Source organism: Xiphophorus couchianus, chromosome 19 (assembly GCF_001444195.1).
Source record: "Xiphophorus couchianus chromosome 19, X_couchianus-1.0, whole genome shotgun sequence".
Classification (NCBI taxonomy): Eukaryota; Metazoa; Chordata; class Actinopteri; order Cyprinodontiformes; family Poeciliidae; genus Xiphophorus; species Xiphophorus couchianus.
Window position 1 is genome coordinate 11972882 of NC_040246.1, and position 19790 is coordinate 11992671.

General features: G+C 36.9%; 1 protein-coding gene across 2 annotated transcripts; it reads left to right on the top strand.

Moving 5' to 3' along the window:
* Positions 1-223: 223 nt before the first annotated feature.
* On the top strand, positions 224-18618 carry lck (LCK proto-oncogene, Src family tyrosine kinase). 2 transcript variants are annotated; one of them, XM_028001019.1, is made up of 14 exons: positions 224-789; positions 1003-1048; positions 2086-2195; positions 2677-2737; positions 4330-4420; positions 6074-6172; positions 6307-6410; positions 7807-7956; positions 8038-8190; positions 10150-10329; positions 13543-13619; positions 16524-16677; positions 16801-16932; positions 17722-18618. In XM_028001019.1, exons 3-14 carry the CDS (start codon positions 2091-2093, stop codon positions 17916-17918), a joined length of 1503 nt encoding a protein of 500 aa, XP_027856820.1. In that variant the 5' UTR covers positions 224-789; positions 1003-1048; positions 2086-2090; the 3' UTR covers positions 17919-18618. The 2 variants fall into 2 exon arrangements, with proteins under 2 accessions (XP_027856820.1, XP_027856819.1); XM_028001018.1 differs by lacking the exon at positions 1003-1048 and having other exon boundaries at positions 225-789.
* The last annotated feature ends 1172 nt before the right edge of the window (positions 18619-19790 follow it).

Below are 19790 nucleotides of genomic sequence, written 5' to 3' on the forward strand. Positions count from 1 at the left end.
TTAATTGACATTAAATGAGAAACCATATATATATATATTTTTAGCTTTGCAGTCATGTGTTTTTGAGACTAAACCAAAAAGAGTTTTAACCCACAACAGAGGAAGCACAGCTGCTGCAAATATGCTAATGTGGTATCACTTTGGGCGCAAATGTGATTTCATTAAGGTCTTGTGTGATTTTAAATTTCTGTTTGTGTTGATTAATCAGGGATTACCATGGCAGCTGCATACCGGTGGGGCACCTTGCAAAGGTCAGCGACTCCCACAGCATCACATGGTGAGAACCAAGACAAAAATACACAAGCGTAGTGTCACCACCATCCTACAAAGTCCTATTTTCTAACTGTATTGGAACATTCTCATTTTCTGGATAAAGGCGTTGTCCTGACCCCCTTTTTTATCGTTTTAGAGCCCATAACGTTCCCCTTTGCTTTCACACAGCTGCACATTCAGCACCTGTTAAAAAGATTGCAGAGCAACCCTCAAAGTTTCAACGACAGGAAACTCTCTGGGTCGCTCTTCCATATGTGCATGTGTGTGTTTGCATGTGTGTGTGTGGGTGTGTGTGTGTGTACGAGACACCGCATCAAGTCTGTTTGCAGTCTTAGTTATAATAAGAGAGGCGGATGATGACATCTTCACACCCAAGCTCATGGTGTGTAAAAAAGTTGCTCTCTCGACAAATAGCTCGGCAGAATAAATTCAGGTCTGAATAAAGGGAATCTTGATGGCGGCATCTGAAATCTGACATTATTGGACATTTGAGGAAAGATTCAATTAATTTAACAGGTGAGTAAAAGACTTGTCATGTTTCAACCTTAAAAGTCTGAGTTTAAACATGCTCTTACCACCAAAGACAGCTTTAAATTGACATAAATATGTACTTGGTTTGTTTTTTTGCAAATATTTAATCTTTAGCCAACTGGAAAATGACTTAAGAAATTATTTTATCCAAGTAGTGGTGTTCCATCTTTTATTTCTGTCTATTTACTCTATCACAAGGCTAAAGCAGAAGTTTCAGAAAGGCTGAAGACATCATCACACACAAGTATTGCTTTAAATTATCAATTTGAAAACCTTCCTACCATGTAGCATTCATTTACCTGTCCGTTTTCTATGTAGTAAACCACCAACCGAGTCTTTTCTATTAAACAGAACAATAAACTTCTCAACTGAATTTAAGGTTCTTTATTTTAGAGATCATTTGAACAAAGGTAGCATAAAATGAACCTCCGGTCTCAATTTGGTTCTTACTGTTACAAAAGTTGATTTGAAAGTGTCCTCAACGTGGAGATCTTGAGTGCTTGTTGTGTTCGTATCTGCTATATCCTGTTAACATTCAGCAGTTTGTTTGGAAAAGGCCTTCAGCTGCTTGTAATGATTAGAAAAAAAGGCAGAGGGTAGCCCCCTGAGTGGAAAATACTGACTTGTGTGACTCCCCAAGTGTGGGCCAGAAAGCCTAGGAGATCTGATAATAAAAGAACGCCTTCAGAAGAGGGTGATCCCCCTTGTGATTCATCCTAAGGACCTCTTTGCTGCAAATGGTGGGTTGTTATTTAGACCTTTTGCAGATTTCTCACGGCTTTAAGCCTCTGGGACAGACGTCGGCTGTGATTAGCCCTCTGACCCTTTTTCCAAACACGAGAGTAGAGCAGGCTTGAGAAAACTGGTTTATACGGCGCATTAGTGTGAAAATACGAGACATAGCACATGCGGATGACAGATTATGTGAGATTAACATTGCTGTGAATTTCTAAAAGAAAACCATTAGAGCCTTGAGGAAAATTGTTTTTGAGGGGATTTGGAGGGCTCTGAACTAGCATGTGTTTTAAGTGAGTTTCAAAAGTTTCAGCGTTCATGCTGTCATCCTCCATTTTGTGTCAAAAAATTTCCTCTTACCGGTCAGAGTTGTCCTAAAAACTTAAGATTTAGGATAGTGGAACCTTCTTAGTTATAATAACAGTAATATTAATAATATGTTGTAATTGCCTTGTTTATTTTTGTGAATACATACAACATGAAGCATTAGTAATTGTTTCGTGAGCATAAGTCTTGAAGAAGTAACTTGTCTGTTTGAAATTTCAGAAAAGATGGGATGCGCCTGCAGTTCGGACTCAGACAGCGAATGGATGGAGAACTTGGACGAAATTTGCGAACACTGCAACTGTCCAATTCCTCCCCAGGCCTGCAATCCAGTAAGTGGCCGCAGAGCTCGTGTTTGCACAAATGCACAAATGGCTGAATGTGAATGACCACACATGAAGTGGAGCCAGAAGGTGTTCACTTTACATGGGCTCCCACCATTCAGTCTGTTTGAGTAAACATGATACAGTACAATGTGTTTCAATCAGCTTCGGTACAACAGAGTTGAATAACTTACATAACTGCAAGGGAAGCCGTCTTTTGTGTGTGTGATTAAGAAAGAGTACAACTATTCCCTCAGTATTTTTCTTTCCTCGCTGTGACTGAGATGTCCCATTAGATTAGAAATTAAGCAGAAAACCACCTGCGTGTGATACAACACAGAGGCGTTTGATTTGTTTGCAGAGAAAAAAAACAACAAAACGGACAACAATTACAGTCAAGAGCTGGTTACCCAAACCAGAAACATACAAGTGTCTGCTGAAGTTTTACATTGTTTTCTTTGTTTGTTCAATCATGTTTTTGTCCCTTCAGTACACAGATCAGGTGATTCCATATCCATCACAGTATACGCCCCCGATGTCACCTTTACCAGGTATATCTCCTGACTTTGTCTCTTTGCACCATATTAAAGCTTCTCTTGTGTTATTTGTGTTTGAAAAAGTTAAGTTAAACAACTCTTTCTATGTTAAATTAAATTTATCAACGTATTTGTTTGATAGGGGGAAAACACTGCAAACGTTCAATGAGTTTGTTGAACATGCTTTTTCGCCCTGTCTAGTACTGTTCTCATTCTGAAAGGACAATAAAACTGATAATTATTCTCATTTCAGAATCTGTTTACTCGGCATTTTCCACTTTCCTCCAACTTTGTTCTGTCCACGCAAGTTTCGTTTCTTCGTTTTCTTTCAAATGAAAGCTACGGATCTAGCCGACTGCTTGATTACCATGTTGACGCTTGGAAATATTAGACTTCCTGGGGATTTAAGTTTGAAATGAAATGTAGTTTACAAGTCAAATGTACTTTATTTCAGTCGATCCAAGTATTGGCAAACAAATATATGCAAATTTTCAAACATTTTCTGAATAGAATTTAATTTACCTTATGCATCCTTCCGATGCCTCACATTCCACATGTCCCATGTCAGCCTCTTGTATTTCCCCAATTTGCCCCATTCTGGGGACAACTAAATGCAATTCTATATGTAATAACAAAGTTATTGTTGCTTTTGTACCGGAGTGATCTGGTTAACACAAAAGTCAACGTATCTCCTATATGCTGAAGAACGAGGCAATCTAGTGGCTCCTACACATGTACAGAGATTTAAAACTTATAACAAGCAACCAGTACAAGAATTTGAATTTGAAAACTGGACCCCTAATACAATAATAGCCATAATAAATTTGGTCTTCTTCATACCTGTGAGATTGTAGCCAATAATGTTTTGCATAACTGTGGTGTATACATAACAAATTTTGAAAATCCAGCGAGGATAGTCATCACAATAGTCTAGCCTGAAGGACTGAAGTGTAAATAATTTTTTCAAATATATTCTTTAATAGAAAATATTAAAATTTCGTCATGTACTTCATATATCTAAAAGTTGAGTAAAGCTATATGTGATGTTTTTTTTGTTTTTTTTTACTTTTAAAACATTGATTATCTAAACTATTAAACTCACGTTTTGTGCTTCAGTTTTGCATTTACCAGAGCGTGAAACAATATAAACTTCATTTTGTTACTGAGGTTTTAACTAAAGATGCGTATTTCTGCTTTTAATTTGTGTAGTTGTAAAAGAAATATTTTCTATTTATGCATTTATATCGATGACATACTGAATAAAAGAGTATAGGATCAGACAAAATTTCCAAAAAAAACAAGAACTGCCTTCCTCTAAAATATGTTGAAACCTAGTGAAGAGCCGATTAAGAAAAAAGAAACATATTTCTGTTCAATATACATCTTACTTAAGTTCAACAAAAATTCTGTTCCAAAAAGAAACAGTGATACTTGTACGAGGTTTCATGACAGAAATATTATGCTGCATGGGTCAAGGAGGATGAGATTCAACTTTGCCATCGCTGCTGTGTGTAGTTTGTAGAAAACCATTCAGAGAACCGTTCAAAGACACGCAGCGCTCTGAACACTGGCCATAGGACTAAAACTATGAATGCTTTTTCTTGCAGATAACATTGGGGTGGCCATTTACAGCTATGATCCCAAACATGAAGGAGACCTGGGCTTTGATAAAGGAGACAAACTCAAGATCATCAACAAGTGAGCTACTTTTAAATCCATACAAACAAAACTCGCAAGTGTAAAAATGCATCCAACTCTAAACAACAATGCAGTTAAAGCCATAATCTCTTCCCCAGAAACAAAACTCAATGTAGATGGATGTGACTAAAATTTGGTTTGAAGAATCTTTAACAACTTTTGACACCAAAAATCATATAAGTGACATATAAAAGTCTCTTGCTGTTGGTTCTGGTGTCATTGTGGTTCTGAGAACAGATAGTGAACTCAAAATGTTTCCGGTGTGTTTCCCGAGCAAGGATGATGTGAAAACATGAGATCAGCCAAAGTTTCCAGTCAGCCTCAAATGTAGAAAATTTAATAAATGCAAACAGAAAAAAGTGCTTAGAATACAAAGCACAGAGAAGACACCCAAACGCTCATGGGAAAAATACTAGTCAAGAAAAGCAATCAAAAGTCACATCTGTTGCAGATTCTTTGTATATTTACATAATTAAAAACAAGTTGCTTTCTTTGAACAAGCATAAGACATGTACAAACGCAGATAATCGTCCTTAAGATTTGCATATGTATGCCTTCTGGTTTATGAAAGACTTCCTCTTGCATGAAATTCTGAACATCGCAGAGGTGACATTTAAATCTTGGGAATCCGTCTTGTAAATTGCAAAAAATAGGGTAAAAATACTAAATTTTTAGTTTATTGTTAATTATGTTTCTACTTATTACATAATCCCAGCTTAAATAGTCCATATCTACTGTTGACTGATTTCAAAAATCATATAGCACAGAAGAATATTTTGATCACTTGATGTTTGATAACTTAAAAAACCAACTTGAGTGCTTTAAGAGTTTTAGAAAATTGATCCAAATCTATTGTTGAATTTGACAGTGTTATGCAGCGGCTCTCCCATTCGCTATTGTAACGTGCTAACGCTCAGTTAACTTCTGCAGTAAAATGTTAGATTTCGAGCTGCCACTTAATCTGAATAACTGATGTTGTCAGCAAAACAATGCAAGGAAACAAATCAATTCCACTGTAACCAATAAAGGTTTTAGTGGGATTGGTTGAAGACCGGTTCATTATTTTTCTAACAAACTCCATTTTTGTCATAAACAGAAAACAATTTTAAGACATGACAGAATATGTTAGTCATTCTTTCTACTGCTGAAAGTTATCTTTTGATGTAATGAAGTTAAAATGAGCCTGTGGCATGTAATAGGTGAAAAAATGCGAGAAATTACTGAAACAAAAGCTAAAAATGTTACACTTGAGAGTAGATTTATATATTTTCTGGTAAAAAATAAAATTATTAAAAATTGTGGATATTTAACAATTAAATGAATTTGCAAAAAGTGTTTGAAAGTGCTGACTATGATAAAGGGGGACATGTTAAATGCGAAATAACTTGACTAATATTAGAATTTGTCAAAACATTTTTTGCTGCAAGGCTTTAAGCAAGCTGTGCTCACAGTGGGGACGATTCAGAGTAAATAGGGAGCTTTTTTCTGTGCATAAATCATTTTTGCATGCAAAACAAGTTTCATGCTGCAATTATAAATGCTGCAAAGGATCCACGAGTCTATAACGATTCATTAAGAATGTTTGTTCCTTCTCAATTCAAAACAACCAAATCTTCTGCACCGTTAACAGCTGGCATCTGTTCTGTCTTCCAGGGACGACGCAGAGTGGTTCCTGGCCGAGTCGCTCACCACAGGCCAGCAGGGCTACATTCCCCACAACTTCATCGCAATGACCACGGTGGAGACTGAACCGTACGTCTCAGAGGAAGCAGCACAATGTCACGACTCTTAGCAACATCTCATCTGGCTTGATCTTAACTCATGTGATGCATGCTGGGTCTCTGAGGGAGAGGAAGTGGTTAGCTCAAAGTACGTTTGTGTTGCAGGTGGTTCTTCAGGAACGTCTCTCGAAACGATGCTATGAGGCTCCTCCTGGCTCCCGGGAACACGCAGGGCTCTTTCCTGATTCGAGAAAGCGAGACTTCCAAAGGTGAAATGCTCTCGTTTTAATCTTCTTTTCATAAATTAGCAGAGGTCTTGTAAATGGAACAAGTAACAAATCATGTTGCATGACTGAGACCCTCTCCATCCCTGGGGCTGAATTTTCCATACCCCACTTCCTGTTTGCTTATTGGGTTTATTTATTTGATTTCAGTTTTGCTTTCTTGCTAAAGACCCAAATTACCCTTGAGACTTTCTTTTACCTCCTTATTTATTTTTTTCAAACTTGCTTTCAGTTGACTAGATATTAAGTAATATCAATTCGGCTTTTGTAAAAAAAAAAAAAAAAAAGAAGAAAAAATTCAATTTTTTTGTTGGTTTAGATTTTTTTATAAACCTTGTAAAAATATTAGATACGACACAGCTAGACAAACAGAAAACAGCATCTTAGCTCCAACAACATGATCTGCAAACAGATATTGTAGATAAAAACGTGACTCGTGCTTCTCTCACGTCCTGTGTCTTTGATGCATCCTTTCTGTCCTCTACATCCCTCATTTTCTCTGAAAATGCTTTACAATCACAATCAAATTAAAATACCACGAGAAAATCCAACTGAAGAAAAATGCTAATAAATTAGAGGTGGTTTAAACTGAGCTACTAGTAAGGATGCATCAAAGCAATCTGTAGATAACTGGCTTTACTGGTCTCATGTAAACGGACGTAGGTTGGCCATAGTTTTGTAGGGTTACCCACAAACAAACCAATTCACTCTCTGACCCAAGTTGAAAACACCTTTCAGAGATGTGAACTGACACCAATGTATTGAATTGAGAATTTACACTGCAGGACTTCACAACAAGCACTTTTAGGATGACCCCTAACCTCTTGGAAAAAGAGCTTCTAAATCTGCTTTGAGTATATTTGGGTCGATGACATCACAAGAATGATTCTGATCAGCTGACTTTAGCTGATTATTTGCTGTGGTAAACAAACACTTTGTAAAAGATTTTGGTTCCACTTTTTATGTTTTAGCTAGACTTTGAGCCCAGTTAACTCCATTAGGCTCATTAAATGTCTGTCCTCTTGGGAAGCATTTCAAGAAGTACCTGGTGATTCATCAGATTTGCAGGAGATATTGTCGGGACTTAATGATCATATAAATGGAAATCACCAAGCTAAATGTTTTATAACACCTGGGTTGAAATGAACACTGAAAATCTTTATTAATAAAATCTGTTTTTGTCAAATTAATTTTATAAAAAAGGTCTAGAAAGTGGTTTTACTTGTCTTTACACACCAGTCAAAAAATGATGTCAAAAGTAAACTAAATGTTTAAACCTGCTGGCATCGTTGTCTAAGTGCGTTATTCTACTGCTTCGGCTTGTTCTGGTCAAAACATGTTTTTGTAACTTTCTCACTATTCTTTTTTAATGCTGCTCCAGGGTCATATTCATTATCAGTCCGAGATTTGGACCACAACACGGGGGAAGGCGTGAAGCACTACAGGATCCGCAACATGGACGATGGAGGCTTCTACATCACAACCAAAATATCTTTCAACTCCCTGAAGGAGCTCGTCCAGCATTACTCCCGTATGTGTGCCTTCTAAGGGATCCAGTCTACATTTCTCATTACTGAGGAGTTGAAAAGCTGAATTTGTTGCTGTTTTCCAGGTGAATCAGATGGATTGTGCACAGTCCTGGTGAAGCCCTGTCAGTCCAGGGCGCCGCAGAAACCCTGGTGGCAGGACGAGTGGGAGATCCCCCGCGAGTCCCTGAAGCTGGAGCGCAGGCTCGGAGCTGGACAGTTCGGAGAAGTCTGGATGGGTGAGCTGTTTTCCTTTTGCATGAGATTTAATTTGTGTGTTCAGAAAAAAAATGTAGCGCAGATACATCACATACGAAAATGCCTGGTCTGGTTGGGAGCTAGACTGTGTGCCTGCCAGGAGCCAGAGTTTTTCTGCAGTGTGTGCAGAAGAGTTTCCTTCAGCTTAATCCTAATTGTAGGCTTGTTTGAGCTGCTTAGCAAAAGAATGATGTGTGGTATTAGCCCTGCTGTGCATCATTTCTCCAAATACTCTTATCTAACCTTTTGATGAGTTCATGGCTCTTTAAGATTCGTCTCCCAACAACGCTTTGAATCTGATTATGCAGCGTTAAATTAAACAAAAAGGGCTAAACATTTTGATCTCAAGCACATCGGTTAGACCACAACCTCATTATCATTCAATTGAAGGGATAATTTCCCCGCTATTTTCCATCCTCATTTGCCAGCACCATTTAACCTCCAAAACACAGCACTGAACAAAAGCTAAACATTACTAACCATGGAACTTGCCCTCATTTCACTGCCACTTTTTGTTCGCATCATTGTACGGCTTGAAATCTGGGCTCTTTGTTCGTCCACCCCATCCAAATGAAATGTTTACTGACGCCAGTGAACATGAGAGCAACTACGTACCTCGATTCAGCTTATTCACATTTTGTCACGCAAAAAACTTATTGAGATTTTATGTTACAAATCAACACGCAGCAATATGTATTCTTGAAGTGTGAGAAAAATTATGTTTTTTTTTATTCATAAGGCAAAACTACTTTGCGATTTTGAGCAGAGGATATTCATCGGTTACAATGACCTAAACGTGAATCTGACTAAACTTTTTTTGGCGGAACTTGAAAATTGATGTTCACAAACTCTCATTGTCCAATCAGACTGAGCTTGAGCTGCTAAAAAAGAAAATACACACATTGCTCTAAATGCATCAAGCATCCTGGTAGAGGCACACACAGCAAGAGATTTGCAACTGCATTTGCAGTACATGGTGGTTCTGCAAATTAGTAAATCAAGATACTGAATAAATGTAAAAATGTATGCCACACTTTTCAGATTTTATTTTAAAAAATGTTGAAATCCTTGTACTAAAAGTTCAGTAAGTATTGCGTATTAAGGCACTATACGTGATAACCATCAGTGCATTACCAAAAGAAGAAGAAAGAAAAAGAGGAATGCTTTCATTAGTAGATAAAGATTTGTTTCCTCATCGCTATACGCTTCATGCTCGGAGTGCTGGAAAGTGTTTTATGTGAAAGAAAGAACAAACTGGTTGGCTAAGGCTTTGGTTGAGTACATGTTAGTGAGTGTTAGTGTTCCAGAGAGCTTGTCGCCATGAGAGTCATGTGAACAACACACATTTGAACCAAGCGATGGTTTACACCCGGCAGGATAAGTAAATGCTTTTAGTAGATTTATTTATTAGGATGACAACATAATATTAGGTGGTCAATAAGTCTGGCTATGTGCTAATGTAGCTGGGCGGCAGTTGGTTGGCTAACTGATGTAGTCCTCATGGAGTTTTTTAATGACTGAAAATGAGCCTGTCTTGTGAGAAAGTAAAAAGTTTATGCAGGTTTCGGTGAGCCATCTTCGAGCAACAACAAGTAGGGTAAGGGCACAGTTGAATTGGACTTGGGGAAAACTAGTTTCCTGTCCCCTCATTGCAAGAATTTTAAACCTTAGAAGTGAGTAGATGGATATTTTTTGAGATTTTGAAACCTTCGCTATGTAAAAACTTTATACCTTGATGTTGACCCATGTCTTGTAGAGAGCTACTTTAACCAATCTTATTAGATTTTGTTAGAATTTGTTTTGCAGTAAAATTAAAGGGTCGATTCTATATAGGCACCATTAATTTTCTCTTCACACTTTAAGTGGTTTTTTTTGGTAATTTTTTTATTTATTATTTTTATTTTTTTTACATCCATTGATATCCAAATGTCCTTTTCCAGGTATCTACAACAACGACAGGAAAGTGGCAATAAAGAATCTGAAAATGGGCACCATGTCAGTGGAGGCTTTCATGGCAGAAGCCAACATGATGAAGAACCTGCAGCATGCTCGTCTCGTCCGTCTCTTCGCCGTAGTTACCCAGGAGCCTATATATATTGTCACAGAGTACATGGAAAATGGTAAGTTCTCTCAATTATCATCATGACAGGAGATAAACCTTCCTTTGGAGTGTTTTTATATTAAAGATGAATAGAAAATAAGTCCTTGGATAGTCATGCATGCAAGCTCCTTCCAAGAAGGTTTAGTCAACTAAAATACGTTTCAGCCTGTCTGAATTAATCATCTTCTTAATCTCCTGCCTCGTTACCATAAAGACAGAGTTAGGAAGAGTGATCTAGGAGCTAGGAACAAAGATAAAGAAGTGGTGTTAGCCCTGTGTCATTGATGTTCAGGATTAAACATGTTGATCTGTTATTGGACTCAGGGTGGGAACACATGTTTGAACAAAAGACCAGGCAGCACTGGAGGTTTCAGCCCTTTAATGAGTCACAATGTTTTCACATGAATACTTCACTCCAGCGATTCTGTTGAATCAACTTAACGTCAGTGGAACTGTGTTTTAGAATATTTTGTTTGTGCATTAGATCAGACATACTGGAAATATAAAGTACATTCATCACCAGCGACTGAGCATGAAGACTGCAATATGAGCAGGCCTTATGAGCGCCAACTTGTTTATGCTGGCTATTTTTAGTTTCTCCTCATTAGGCTTGCTTGTGTTCACTGCTTAGGTGTTAAAATGTTTCCAGGCAAACATGAACTTTCCCTTCTTCATTTCCGGACCTGTCCTGGAAGGTTAATTGTGTTTACATGCAGAGGGGAAGTTTCTGACGTGAAAGGTTTTCATCATACACACTGGTACCATAAACAATCCTGCAGTAGATTTTACAGCAGCCGTGTGATCAGCTTCCTGTCTGTGGGTCTTCCTTCTCTTCCTTCTCATATCAGATATCTCATTTAAGATAACTGTGAGCTCCAAAGACAGATAACATAAGGGCATGACAGCAGTCTGCTGGTTTCACATGACCAGAATCTGCATTCAGATGATAGCAATCGCGGATCTTTTTCCCCTTAACCTCGAAAGTCTTTGTGATTCTTCTTATTGTGAGTGACAGTGCCAAAATGCACTGAGAGATGCTTTCACAAACACAACAACAGCCTTAGAGCTGAAGTGAAAGAAGTGCCTTTGTGTTATCATTTGTAAACCAGCGGCAGTGTTTCCACATAAGGCCAGCTCTTTGTCCGGGATCCATGTGTGGACAATTCTCTTCTGCCGTCAAGGTTCCCATCTTTATTCAGTTTGTCCCGTATTTTTTTGCATTATTGAGCACAATAAAGAAGGAAAAATACCAGGTGCGTCATTCTGGCTGCCCTTTGTGGCCTTGACAAAGAGGGTTGCTCTCCCTTTTAAACTTCAAAAGCAACCTTCCAGACTTAAGTAGAGGAGTAAATGTCTCTTCTTTCCAGGCACAGTCATTTTTCTCAAAGTATTTCCTTTTGTCTGATTTAGCCGGTCTTCAAACGGAGATATTGTTTTGTGTTAGTTATCAGAAAATGCACATCAACTTGACAGATTACACTGCACTTCCTCGAAATGTTGTTTCTGCTGATTTCTGCTGTTATTCTGGTCCTGCTCGATTTATATCCATGAGGAATAATACATTCCAAAATATCATTTGTCATCGAAATGCAGCATATTATTTGCATTGTTTTACATTTTCATCTTTAACATGAAGTTAACATTTTTACATTTTTATTCCTCTTCTTGAGCCCTTAACTACACAGTTGTAGGAGATCTCTGTGTGTTATGATGTAAAAGCTTTTAGGCATTGTTCATAGTTAATGCCACTCAAACATCAAAGAGATTATATTGAAGCACACTCATGGTTATTCTCCATTAATAAGAACTACTTTTTCAGAGTAGTAACTATCACTAACATATTGACAAAATAAAATGGAAAAACGTCCTAAACATGATCAAACTGTTTTGAAACTTATCAACAAGTTCTACTACCATGAAACTTTGAAGAGGATGTGGAGTTGAGAAGTAATTGGGTGACAACAATATATTAGCAGGACCAGGCCACAGGAGATAAAAATAAAAACATTAGCATAACTATATATGGCACTATATAGTGATACTTTGAAGACAATGCTTACTAGGTGTCCAATAACTTTTTACAAAAGCACAATCCTTCAAAATAAATTCACTTTCTGTTTGACTCTATCAGGAATTTGACAATACCAGGTTTCTGCGTACATACATTTTTGAATGACATGTGTTTGACCAGCTGATTCGATCACAATAACACTAAACAGGATCATTTATTATTATTATTTTTTATTATTCCTTTATTTAACCAGGTCAACCCCATTGAGATCTCATTTTCAAGAGGGACCTGGGCAAAAAATTTGCAATACATAGCAACCTGGTTACAAGATAAAAACAATTAACACATATGCACAAGTATAAAACAATAAAAACAATTTAAAAACAATGACACTGTTTCATAGAATCTTGTTGCCTATCTTTAAGAACTGCTTGAAATAAGTCCAGTGAAATCATTTCCGACATCTTAAGTTCAGACTGCAACTGATTCTACGCTGTGGGTGCCAACACACTGAATGCCTGCTTCCCTTTTTCAGTTCGAAAACGTGGGACATGCAGAAGAATAATGTTATTGGAGCATAAAGATTTGATACCAAGTAATTACTCCTGTTCTGAGCAAGATGTATAAGAGATTATTTCCCATTTTCTCTTTATGAAAGAGGTTGTAGGTTAAGATTACGGACAGGCCCCCAAATATTTTACAGTCTCATACGTTTTAAAAATGGCTGAAAAAAATACATTTTATACATAAAAAAGAACAGAGTAGCAGGATGTGTGACTATCTCAAAAACTCAATTTTAAAGATGATTAGTTTATGAAACCCACACATTAGACTCATTACATAAAAATTCAAACTTATCAGAAATTTAGGACATCTCACAAGATTTGCAGAGATATTAAAGCCTGAGATGTTAAGAGGACGGGGCTGTTCAGCAAAACAGAAAATGAATCAAAAGCAAACATTTCTTTTTTTTAACCTACATTTTACTGAAAATATTTGAAAAGCTCTAAAATCTGCCTTTATAACAATTTTTGAAGGCACAGAAATGTTTTGGTGTTTGTCAGAAATGTTTGAATGTACACATCTTGTTAACTCTTAGTTATTTCTGAACATATTATGATTTATTTATTTGAAATTCAATATACAATGTGGTCGTAATCCTATTTTGAAATAGTATATTCAAGCTTCAATTAAAAAATTTACTGAATTTTTTTTTTTCAGGGAGCTTGGTAGACTACCTGAAAACACAGGAGGGAAGCAGCTTACCCATCAACACACTCATAGACATGTCGTCACAGGTGAGATACATCTGTCTTTAACATTCTTTTCTTTGAAAAATAATTTAACCTTCCAATTAATTTACCTGATTACCTCTTGTTTGTACTTCCAATTCCTCACGCTTAGCATGATTCTACTGGGCAAAAAATCAGCAAAAGTATTAATGAGGCTTGAATTCCAGGCTAATCTTGTAATACGTGCAGACTTGGGTGGGTATGTGTGCAGAAAGGCGTGCATGTAATTGTTATTACAAGTCTAGACGCTGTGACACAAATAAAACCATTCTTTGTACTAATAAACAGGATTTGGAGTGGACAAACTGCCTGAAACGGCAACTTATTTTATACTCTCACTTTTGATTTATTTACAGTCTCAATTAAGCTAAAATATGGAGATCATTCCACAATGACAGAACCTGAAACTGCAGATTAGTTTCTCTGAATCTCTTTAAGCTTATTTTATCAACATAGAGAAAGGTTTTAAACTGCTTTCTTATGTTTAACTAGATGGTTAAAAAGGAAGTGCATTTAAAGTGATAATGTTATGATGTAGAAAACTCTCAATATGTGAACAGGATGTGTGCTTCAAGGTGTGGGAAGGTTCATGAGTTTCAGAGTTTAGTGAAGTTCTTTTCCTTTTCTAACCAGACTTAATTCTAACCTGAACCAATTTAAAACAGAAATCAGAAAAAAGTGAAATTCAAAAAGGGTTTTTTTTATGCAGGATTAATCTTAAGGAATTTCAAAATGTTACTTGCCCTTGAAAAGCCTCAGGTTTGTGGGGTATTGTGGATGTGGGATTGACAAAGTCAACCACAGGAAGACAGCCTGAAGTTTCGAAGTTTTACACGGCAAACGGCTTCATCTGAAGAAGGCAAACTCTTAGACGTGACAGAACTCGGTGCAAAGATCTACGCTCCCTGCAGAGCGGTGTGGTGAAGGCTTTACAGCAAACGATGCTTTCATGCTAAGCCATCATACGCCGACAACATTTTGTGGTAACATGGCTTCTCAGCGTCATGCAGTGGTGGATGGTTACATTTTGGCAAGAATCTGACATTTTCTTTTAGTAATGTGCAAAAGTGTAGTATAAAGAAGATTATCTTGGAACATGTAAAAAAAAAAACTGACTGATGTCTTCTTAACGTTAGTTATCAACAAAGCAGCTAGGCGCTAACAGGTCTGAAGTGGACATTATGACAGCATAATACCCCTTCAATTTTTTTCATTATGACCTCAAATTTCAAAACATTGTATTGGGATTTTGTGTGATAGACCCCTCCCCACCAAATAACTTCATAAATATGAAGAGAAAATGAAAACCAAATCTACAAAATTTTGTTTTGTAGATAAAAATCTGAAAAATGTGATGTGCCTTTGTTTTCAGTCATGAGTCAATACATTGTAGCATCTCTTTTCTGAAAGGATATGTGTCTGTCAGATTTGCACATTTAAAAACTGAAGCTTTTGCCCATTCTTGTTTCCAAAACAGCTGAAAGTCTGTCTGATTAAATGCGTACACTCTGCGAACATCAATTTTCAAGTCTTGCTAGAGATACTAAAATTAATTTAGGTTTGTCCTCTGTCTGGCTCTATGTTGTCTATCCTAGATATATTTAAGGTAGAAAAATCCATGCTACTTTAAATAAAAACAATAAGAATCCTGTTTTTATTTAAAAAATTGCTACTGTATTTACCTCCATCCATATTCTTGCTCCCCCTTAAGGAAAGCATTTCCGCAGCACAACGCTGCTGCCACCATGTTTCACTACATGGATGGTATATTCAGTGTGGTGTGAGGTGTTAATTTTGTGCTGCACGTAGTTTGCACGTTTACCAAAATCAATTTCAGTCTCATCTTACCAAAGTACCATCTTCCACATGTTTGCTGTCCCTGACAAACTGACCGTAGAACACCTATGGTGTTCTTTCCATATTGATTTTTCTTGATGGATTCTCTTAAGGGCCAGATTTATACCATATTAAAAGTTGCCATGTCAACAGATTCACCCACCTGAGCAGCAGATCTCTGCAGCACCTCCAGAGTTACCACAGGCCTTGTGGCTTCTTCTCTGATTCATACTCTCCTTGCATGGCACCTATCAGATTAGGTGGATGGATATGTCTCAGGATGTTTGTAGTTGGACAGTTCAGATAAACTTGTTAAATTAGGGAGGGAACTTCTACAAGGCTTTTGTTGCTCTGGATTTTATTAACAAGTGTCACATTGGATGGATATAAATATACATCCCATTTTTCAGATGACAAACAATTATACAAACTTTTACCATTTTCCATAGCCTTCTAGAATAACCCAATTCACTGAAATGTGAGTTCAGTATGAGGTGTACATCTCAGGTTCCTGAGAAGAACACTGCCTGACCTGACACTTATGTGACACATTGCAGATTCTGTGATGCACACCTTTCCTCAAACAAATCCTCACAGTTTAAAGCCTCGACTGACAGGCAGAAAATGGTTCAGTTGTTCAGAAACTGTGGGAGGTGAGGTCTTTGGAATCGCAAAAATCTTAATTGAGACACCTCATGCAAGAATATCTTCTGCCATTGAGTGTAGAGTCAGATGTCATCATCGTTATATGTTTAATAATGAGTCATGTAGTCTGACTGAAACAGAAACTTAGTCACTGAATAGACAGGTCTAAAGTAAGGCTGCAGCTTTTTTTCCATAAAATTGATTTGCGTAAGCACAGCTTTGCACCTGGGTGGAGTACGTAAGAGCACAAAAAAGGTAAAAGGGCAAAAGCAAGTGACCAGGGGAAGTGGTAAACTCCCTGGTTTTGGTGCATCTGTCCTGCTGGAGTGCCAACATACACACAGATCCTTCACAGACATTCATTTCACACTTCAACACAGACAAACACACTCTCTAAAGGCATGTGGCATGATGTGCTGCCCTCTACAGGTGGCTGACGGCATGGCGTTCATCGAGCGAAAGAATTATATTCATCGAGACCTGAGGGCTGCCAACATTCTAGTTTCCCATGAACTCATCTGCAAAGTCGCAGATTTTGGCCTTGCAAGATTGATAGAGGACAATGAATACACAGCCAGAGAAGGTAGGAGGAGAACCCTCAAGACTTATCGTTTAACGTTATTAAAGATTTGCTCAAAATGACTGTTTTTGTGAACGTGTTTACGTTTTTCATAATCTATATTTATATTTTTAAATTTATTAACAGGTGCAAAGTTCCCCATTAAATGGACCGCTCCAGAAGCTATAAACTATGGCACTTTCTCCATAAAATCTGATGTGTGGTCATTTGGGATTCTTCTCACAGAAATAGTGACATACGGGCGTATTCCTTACCCAGGTAAATACTCCTACCAAGTACACTTGATTTTTTTTTTATATATATATGTTTTTTGACATGGTGTGTCCTCAGCAATGACCAAAAGGAACAGTGCACATAAGTGACTAACCCAGAGGATGACAATTGAATCACAGAGAAAATAACAACAGTTATTTATCTATTGAGTTTAGGCATTCATTTCATATTCATTTTTGGCACTAATAATGTACTTGAACCATTAGAGTTGAACAATTATGTAACACACATGAGTGAGTTTTAGGTGTAACTAAACATTAATCTCCCTAAATACTTTAAGTGATGTTGAAGACTTTAAACCTTTTAATCTTATTAGCTGTTTAGTGTCATTATTAAGTGAAGCTGCTAGTTTTTGTTTTCAGCATAAAGTGATTTGTTTACCATTGGATTAACTGGATGCTCTTTGAGCTTAGTTTTGAATTGTAGATTTACCAAGTTTTGTAAAGTCTTTGGAGTTTTCACACAAAAAACAACTTTTCAAGTTATTTAGACGTGTTACAATTTTGCTAGTCCCAATTTTTTCTAGAGTCTGAAGGAAGACCCAACTGTTGTCCTAAGATGAAAGAACTAACTTAAGATGCAATCAAGAATGAAATATCCATAAAATGTTCTCTATCAACTGAAATGAGTTAACTAAATGGTATGTAGTACTGTAGTGGGAAATGTGCACTACAGAGGACAAATTTAGTGTACATGTCATCAGGTGGATATCAACAAATTACTATTCTTTTTTTATTATTATTTCAACGTATCATAATTTTATTTCCTGTTCAGGTATGTCCAACCCAGAAGTGATCCAGAACTTGGAGCGGGGATACAGGATGCCGGCGCCAGAAAACTGCCCTGATGAGCTTTATGACATCATGAAGGAGTGTTGGACGGAGAGACCAGAGGACAGACCCACGTTTGACTACCTGAAGCACCTCCTGGAGGATTTCTTCACTGCCACAGAGAGGCAGTACCAAGAGTAGCTGCAATGGACAGAAAAAGACATACAGAGACACATACATGTGTAATCAAACTAACAGCATGACTGTTGACAGCCAATGCTGGATTTTAAACTGTTTGCTATGGAGTATAAGTGCAGGGGCTGGGACGATTAACATAGTGGTGCTTTGTTTCTGCATCAACCTAACCTGGAAAACATTTGCCATAATCTCTGATGGAAATGTGCGAGCAGGGGAGAGAATTGTGATGATCCTGCTGATTGAGTAAACGGGGGACTCAGTACTGGGCTGAATAAACAGCTGCACTCCTGGTGCTTTTACAGTAACATGTAAATAACTGCTTCGGTTGAATTTTACCTCCACAGTATGATAACAGTTTTATTTACAGTAACAAACTTTTTGTGAATGCTGTGTATTGTTGCATAAAATAAGCCAGTTGAGCAGAATATTGTTGTGAAGCATAGTAACTATAAAAAAGGTACATTATGGATGTTTTTGTTATTATTATAGAGAATGAATGTCTAATGTATAAATAGGAAAATAAGTATTCCTGGAAATGTGGTGATTAGTGTGCATCAGATACTGTTTTAAAGATCCTGTAAATACATCTTCATTTGCTTTCTGTTTCTTTTTTCAGTCAAAATTGATATATTTATGTCTGTTACTTTTTATAGTACCAGCAACCCATTGAGTAAACTCAGGCAAGATACATATTTTAAAAAAAAATAAAATAAATAAATAAATAAAGTGTACTTGAATATGGTGACAGGTTGGAAAAAATGTAGAGCTCAATGTACAAAATAATGTTTTCAACCTAATCGGTTTTCAGGACCAATGTTGAAACCAAACATGTTCCTACACTGCTTAGAAAGACACATAATTTTTTTTTCATTGTATATTGAGATAAATTTCTCCCGTTAATTAAGAAAGAATTAGGATAAGTTAACAGTAGCACATTTTTCTATTTTCTTATTGCCAGAATTGAGAGCACAAGAAGAGTTACAGATTTCTTATTTTCTTTTAAGTCAGAAGTGTTTTCCTATCTATTTTGTGAAGTGAATCAATCCATCCTACAAAACACTTAGACAACATGACGCTGCCCCTGTGCTTCACATTTGCTTCTCAAGCTTTGAAACTTCCCCTTTTTACCTTCAGATGTCATTTTGATCAGTATAATAATATACTGTAGCTGTGGTTCATGAACTTAGATTAAAGAAGACCCTTAAATAATTTTACTGGATGAACAAGGTACCTCAAAAGAGGAAGAGTAATTGAAATTAGATAGGCAGAGGTAAAGTGGTTTCTATGAGGCAAAATTGTTAAGTAAAGCACCCAGAAATTGTAATCAAGTTAAGAGTCAAACTACTTCAATATATTGTTACTCAATAAAAAATAAAAAGTGGTCATCCAGTAAATGACTTAAGTTGGAATTAAAATGTATTTTGTTTAAAAGGCTACTTAAATACTGAGTAACTGATGATGCCATCAGATGGAGAAACATAATTTGAGTAAATAAGTAATTGTATCAAGTTACTATATCCACTTGTGCAGGAAAGACATGCTTACAGTGATCAAAAATAACTATTTTTAAAAAAGATTACAGAAAAAGCAACAATTTTGAGTGTACTGAAATGATCTATGATTTGACATATTTTGCTACTATGCCTGAAAGTGGCAAATTATGTACTAGATTATGAGGCATAAGAGCAATGCACAGAACCCACAAATATTTCTCTGTGGAATGTAAACAGAGCTTCTCCCAGGGTACGTGCTTAGCATACCTCAACTTTTTTAGGTTAAAAAATGTAAACAGTAAAAGATGAAATGTTATCTGTTAGATGCAAAGGTGGAGGTAGAAAGCACAGACTATTTATGCACGTAGTAAACCTAAAGATT

Coding starts and splice junctions, on each gene's coding strand:
- lck (XM_028001019.1), top strand. CDS start 2,091: ATGGGATGCGCCTGCAGTTCGGACTCAGACAGCGAATGGATGGAGAAC. Junction 13,620..16,523: donor TCATAGACATGTCGTCACAG/GTGAGATACATC, acceptor TGCCCTCTACAG/GTGGCTGACGGCATGGCGTT. Junction 16,933..17,721: donor CGGGCGTATTCCTTACCCAG/GTAAATACTCCT, acceptor TTTCCTGTTCAG/GTATGTCCAACCCAGAAGTG.